The sequence below is a fragment of the Prosopis cineraria genome, unplaced genomic scaffold (assembly GCF_029017545.1).
Source record: "Prosopis cineraria cultivar Desert tree isolate PC_DT_omini unplaced genomic scaffold, ASM2901754v1 PC3, whole genome shotgun sequence".
Lineage (NCBI taxonomy): Eukaryota > Viridiplantae > Streptophyta > Magnoliopsida > Fabales > Fabaceae > Prosopis > Prosopis cineraria.
Window position 1 is genome coordinate 11,055,734 of NW_026555334.1, and position 6,565 is coordinate 11,062,298.

Genomic DNA, 6,565 nt, shown 5'->3' on the forward strand with positions numbered 1-6,565 from the left:
ATCCTTCTGTTCCCTAAAGCTCGGAAACCCCATGTTCTTCCCTCAACCTTATCTTTCATAACCCTTTACACCTCCTACTCCCTTACTCCCACCATTCTTATTTTTTTTTAAATAGATCATAGGTATTATGTTATTGGAGATAATCCTGTTTAAAGTACTGTTGAATATTAAATGTGATCATTTCTTTCAAAATAGATTCAAAATTGAAACCTCAGACTCCAGTAAATCCGAGTTAGGCATATTCTTGCACATTCAAATTGGAGTAGTCAAATACTAAATAAAAAGTTGCTTTCCTCCGGCCGAGCAGTGTAACATGCTGAGATCGTTTTCGTGGGGGGGTCCATTTCATAGTTCAATTCCATGGCACCGCCGGCAGTTCAAATGTTATTGTTGGTGCATTTAGTCATGCTCACTTTCTTTGCCAGTCATTAATTAAAGTCTCACATGTACTTCAAACCTAACCAAATTGCCCAGGCTTTTTTAGTTTCGATCTTTCATAGTTATCCTCAATCCTCCTGTTCAGGCCCTTTTCTTGTCATGCCCTCCATACAATATGGGACACTACCGGATTATCAAATAGGAACCCGTTCCTGGAATTGCTTATTGCTTTGATTGCACTTTTTTTAAGCCATGATTGCCTTCGATCCAATCACTTGCATTGGATTCTGACGATTTTGCTGGGCTTCCTCATCCTCATTATGGGCACGTAACGTAATCATGTTTATCATATTTGAACGCCCAATATTCCATTGTGCGTCATACTGTGGAGGACAATCCTGTTCCACGCAAATACAACACTACCATTCTAGTGGTTCATGAGTATTTTTAGCCACTGTGGTCAAATGTTGATGTTTCAAATGCCATGGTGCCTTTGTTCAGTTTTAGTAAGGCAGGGGAAAAGGGGGGAACAAGAATAGCTTAACTTTGACAGAAAGACTACAAAGATGAACTACAAACTACAAACCACAAACCATATTCCAACCTTCCTGAACAGAAATTCTCTCATTAACGAAGCTTTCGCTTTTAAGGTAGGCTATTGCCTATTAACATAAAATTTCCCCTTTTCTTCCATGATTAATCAAACAGGATAGATTTGAAGGAACAACCAAATTTGAAAAGAAGGTATCCCCCATCTGTAATTCGTGATACTTTATCTTCCAAACCGAAAGAAACTATTGCCGTCAGGGTTGGCCAAACAATATTTTATTTGAATTTATTATTCGCCAAAACTTCATTTGCCCATATGCCTGGTATAACATGAAGACACACTGAAGCCTAATATGTCCATTCCAACAAAATAAACTTGCTTTTAAAAAAAATAATAATAAAACATTGATCCTCAACTTCTATGATTACCCCGAGAAGAATTCGGAAAAATGGGTACATGAAAGAATTCGATGACATAGCGTATGATCACGAATGAAAGTCTGACACTACCTAAGTATCATCTTCAAAAATGAAATTTAATCAGCCAAAAATACCAGGGAACCAATAGGGGGTTCAAACTTGGAAGTGACTGTGGAAGACTCAGACCCATCTGAAAAAGTCGGCTTTGTGTTGTTTATTCAAAGAATTGGGTATTATAACTAAAAAAAATCATGTTTCAAAATTCAAGATAAGGCTCAGCTCTGCTATGTTACCGATGCAAAGCTCCCTCAGATGCGACTCGAGTCCCTACCAAAGACAAAGCGTCTCGCCCAGTCCGATACCACTAAGGCCCTTGTACGCCAGCTTACTTGCTTGCTGTTTAAAGATGATTGAATTAAGCTTTATAACTTGGTGAAATGAATGGCATTAAAACGCACAGAGATATGCAAGAGAGAGATAGCAAGAATGAGGAGGGGTACCTTGCATAGACAGAATACCATAACCACTGGGAACTGTGGCCAATTGATACCCAATCCCCAGGAAGCTGTGCTGCTGTCTGCTCTCCTCCCAGCGGAGCGAATTGTCCGAAATGCTTGTATCTTCACACAAAAAGCAAAAACCTCGTTACATTTGTTGTTCGGTGACAATTTTGTAATATTGTACTAAAAAGAGGATTGAGTAATAGATAGAGGAGAGAGCATGTAGATCATTTTGATTTGGTACCTAAAGGGTTTGAAGCGGTGGCGACCTTCTCCCCTGAATCTGAGAGGACCCTCTGGATTTTTTTCACACTCCTCCATCCGGTTAAAACATTTCGCCAGGTATGCGCCCTGCTGAGATGCAACCTGATATTTTTATCCAGAGACGCGTCAGACAAATGGTATAGTTAAAAAAGAAACAACACTAGAGCAGAACCAAAGGTGAAGCTTGTTCCAGAGCTTGTTATCATGATATATGAAAACAATCTATCATTCTTATCATAATTCTAATGCTTTTTTAAAAAATTGTTTCACAATTCATAATTTTATTAAACGCTTTCTTCATAAAATGACAAGCACCTGCGCTGTAGCCGGAAGAAATTTCATCTGAGAATCCACTTTGGACAGTGCTGCTTTGAAGTCTTCGATGTTCAGTTCAGTTGGTTCTTTTTTAACATCTCCCTTGGCTTCCTTCGACAGATCAACAATGCCGCGCATCTGCTTGCTCTTCAGATATAGCTCCACCTGAGGGTACCTTTCACAGATATCGTCGATCACCTCTTGAAATTCTTTCACCGTAAGCGTTCCTGAGTTGTCTTTATCTGCCTTCTTAAAAATCGCAGCAATATCTTCCTGAAAACACGAAACACCCGATATTCTAATAGCAGGAAAAGAGAGATCATCTAAACTGAAATCAATAGCATAATAAGCATCAAACAAAACAATTACTCCAGAAAAAAGTTACAGTATATCGTGTTTCGATAGATTTTACCCCGACTCGTATGCTTATTCATGATTTATTTGATTTTTTATGTTATTCAGACCGAGTCTACTTAACTGTACCGTGTGTTATCTTTACAGGGGAAAATAAGAACAAAGAAACTACAAAACTATTGGCCATGTATAGTATATAGTAACGTGAGCAATCAGGTACCATGACTTTTCGCTGATTTATGGTAGCACAATCACCAAGAGCATACACATTGTCACACCCTTCAACTCTCAACCATTCATCAGTGGCCAAGGCGCGCCTGTTAGCCTATCATCAAATGAGCAGTGTTTCAGCCAACAATACACCAATTAAAATTTGCATAATAGAAAGAAAAAAGAGAAAACTGATATAGATCAGTACTTCTGTATTTGTGTCAGATTTCCTCAAGGCATACCTGGTTAATTTGCTTCATGAAATCTTTGATAAATGGACGAGTGCCTATACCAGTTGACCACACAGCCATTCCATATGGAATTGCAGTAATCTCTCCGCCATTTTTCAGTTCCTTAGTAGAAATTTCTTTCTCCGACACCTTCACAACCATGGACCCTGTTTTCACATCAATGCCATCTCTCTTGAACTTGTCTTCAGCAAATGCAGTAATTCTCTTGTCAAACCTGCAAAACAGAGCATAGGAATATATCAAGTTTCCAAGGTATTTAATTTAATAATTAAAAATATCACAACATTAATAACTAACTTAAATTACTTTATATCGATCGAAGCACGGAGATTTCAGAATATAGTCATGCATGTCTCTCTAATGTGTGTCAAATTGTCATATTTAACATTTTAACTTGCAAACTCTGATCCACTTTTAAGATGGGAGATTCAGAGACTTACATGCTCAGAATATGATCTCCAGCCTCCAGAAGCGTGATCTTAACTAAATCTTTTATTCGAGGATATAACTTGACCAAATCCTCATTGACAAAGTCATGAAGGGAGGCTGCAAACTCCACCCCCGTTGGGCCACCTCCAACTATTGCAAAATGAAGAATCCTCTTCTTCTCTTCATCACTTACATTTGGCAAGCTTGCTCTCTCAAAGCAATCAATAACTGTTCTTCTAATCTTCTGGGCATCTTCTACTTCCTGAACATGAATGTCCGCAAGATTATCAAGAAACAAAATCATGCATACATGTACAGGCATCATAACATAGCCAAAAACGAACATGATGAATCAAAAGTGTTTAGCTTGGGAGCAGCTGGCGTATCTTATTCTCAACATTGTTCAGGATATTAATTTAATCCCTCTAGTGTACTTAAGATTGCTCGGAGATGATACTAAGTTTCGGGCAAAGTTCAAGATCATTTCTGACCGTAACACCATCATCAATTTAGAAAAAGGACAAGAGAAGTGGAAATTACCTTTAAGAAATGGCAATGCTCCACAACTCCAGGAGTGTTAAACGTGTTGACATTAGCTCCCACCGCTATGACTAAGTAATCATAGTCCACTACGAATTCTTCTTTCCCGTTCAAATGGTTGTTTATGTTGGATCGACAGTAAATTTTCTTGTTTTCTGCATCAATCTTGAGACACTCGGCTTCACTATATTCAATGTCCATCCTTTTCTGCTCCACACCCAAAAAAAAATAAAGAATTGGTGAAGGATATGCCAACACAAAAGCAAGTGGTTAAGTCTGAAAACCTTAAAGGTATATATTAATCTTAAAAATATACACAAGCATCTCTTAAGAATTTTTTGATGGAACGTCTGTTACATGCTTCCATGTTTATATAGATTATTAGCATAGTTTACATAAATTTTATAAAGCATGGAAGGATGACCTGAGATTGATAACTGCTATTAAAGTGCCGTTTACTTGTTACAGGGAAGTCATTCCACCCCCAAAACAAGTTCTCATTTGATGGTTATCCATCCCAGAATATTGGAAAGTACCTAGATGATTCTAAGACTATGTATATGATCTGTGTTTTTTATTTTCCAACGAGACATAAAAACTAATAAGGTGCTTGAATCTGTGTTTTTTGTTCCAATGAAACATAAAAACCACTATGGTGCTTTCATCAATACCTTCCTAAAAATATTGCGAACAGGCTCAACAATGCTGCGAGCTTCGATAGTGCCACTGGTGACGCTAGGCAACAAAGGAGTGAATGCAAAGTAGTTGCGAGGCGACACCACCTGAACCTCATACCTTGGATTGTTTATATTCCTCAAGAAACTTGTGCCTGCCCAGCCAGTTCCCAGCACCACGACCTTTTTCTTTTCCGGAGCTGCTTCTGATGAATCAATATACGCTCCATTGCTTCTATTGGCGTCTGCATATGCAACAAGAGCCCCTGTCCCACCACTGCATCAAACAAATTGTTCGTGTTCATGTACGCTTCACAAATCTAAATGAACAATGAAGCATCCATTTTCGCAATAGAACCTAACACGCGTATTAGACACCAGAGTTCATATTGTATTTGAACATTAGCTTGTCCTATAAGATTGTCACAGGTGTTGCGTTTTTATTAAGCCTACAGTACAAAATAATAGAACATAAAAAATATATGATCTGTTCACAATCACTTGTCAAAAAAATATCCCGATTATAATTCTGAGAGATTGTGGATCGAAAATTACATTTAGTTCATCGATCAATCGATTGCAAAGAAAATCTAGACCGAATAAAAAAAAAAAAAGGTTTGAACCGTCCCATTGTAACATATTGAAGCAAGTAATAGTTAATTTTTAATTTTAAGATCAATATAAGTCGCCACAAGGTTTGCTTAAAAAAAAAAAAAAGCAGTAACACGGTCCCTGAAGAAGAAACCGAGGCGGCGGGGATGTGAGAAGGCAAACCAATAAATCATAAATGTCATTTTGCGAGAAAAGTTAAAAAGAGCATTAGAAGGAACAAGCCACAAAAATGTTACAAGGAAATGAAAATAAGATTGGAGAGGAAGAGATGCGAGGATCGGATCGTGCAGATCAGAGTAACATAAAGAAAGAGAATGAATACCTGACGGTGAAGAGCACAAGAAGCTTGGAGAGGGAGGAGGAGTCATGGAAAGCTCTAGAAACTCGTTCATAGAAAGTGAAAGCCCGCATTGTGCAGTGAGACGGTGATACGTAGTCCGAGATTGGAGCAAAAGAGATCGGAGTCCAATAATCTGGGAGAGAAAACAGAGAGAAATTGAAGGAAAAAGGAGGGGTCTACCGGGGTTGGCGTTGAAGAGCGGCACAAATAGAGACGCAAGAGAATCCGGAAAGGTGGGAGAGAGAAACGTTTGGAATGACGGTGGGAAGGTGTGAACAATTGTTCTGATTGCCCTTTTTTTTTGACTTGGCGACCAAGAAAAGAGCTTCACGTGTCAAAGTAGGGACATGTCTTCATACCAAGTCTCTCTCTCTTTTGTTACTACTGTTTTATTTGGAATAAAATTGTTTTAGTTATTTAGTAATTAATTATTTTCCTTACTTTTAATGTTTTATAATTTGATATTACATCATTACGAAAATTGCTTAATGATGTCAGATAATTATTTTAATGGATTTAAACTATCCAAATTTGTATTGTCCACAAATGCTATTTTTATTTATAAATGTTTTAATCATATATGATTTCATTATATCAATATAAAATTTTTTATTATTACAAATAATGCAATCCGGCTCAGATCGTATGAGACAATGGAAATAAAGCATTGAAGTCAATTCTTTTAACCAGAGGCATCGAAATAAAATAAAAATTGGACTGTAATGTTGA

General features: G+C 37.6%; 1 protein-coding gene across 1 annotated transcript; it reads right to left on the bottom strand.

The window, feature by feature from the left end:
• Positions 1–1,276: 1,276 nt before the first annotated feature.
• Positions 1,277–6,093, bottom strand: LOC129304566 (external alternative NAD(P)H-ubiquinone oxidoreductase B2, mitochondrial-like). Its single transcript, XM_054944265.1, has 10 exons — positions 5,819–6,093; positions 4,882–5,161; positions 4,211–4,417; positions 3,682–3,932; positions 3,233–3,455; positions 3,001–3,105; positions 2,427–2,699; positions 2,092–2,213; positions 1,848–1,967; positions 1,277–1,743 (listed from the first exon to the last, which is right to left on the bottom strand). The coding sequence occupies exons 1-10, from the start codon at positions 5,905–5,907 to the stop codon at positions 1,656–1,658; spliced, it is 1,758 nt and encodes a 585-aa protein (XP_054800240.1). The 5' UTR covers positions 5,908–6,093; the 3' UTR covers positions 1,277–1,655.
• Between the last annotated feature and the right edge of the window lie 472 nt (positions 6,094–6,565).

Coding starts and splice junctions, on each gene's coding strand:
- LOC129304566 (XM_054944265.1), bottom strand. CDS start 5,907: ATGCGGGCTTTCACTTTCTATGAACGAGTTTCTAGAGCTTTCCATGAC. Junction 2,214..2,426: donor TTCTTCCGGCTACAGCGCAG/GTGCTTGTCATT, acceptor TAAAAATATCAG/GTTGCATCTCAGCAGGGCGC. Junction 1,744..1,847: donor TGGTATTCTGTCTATGCAAG/GTACCCCTCCTC, acceptor ATCTTTAAACAG/CAAGCAAGTAAGCTGGCGTA.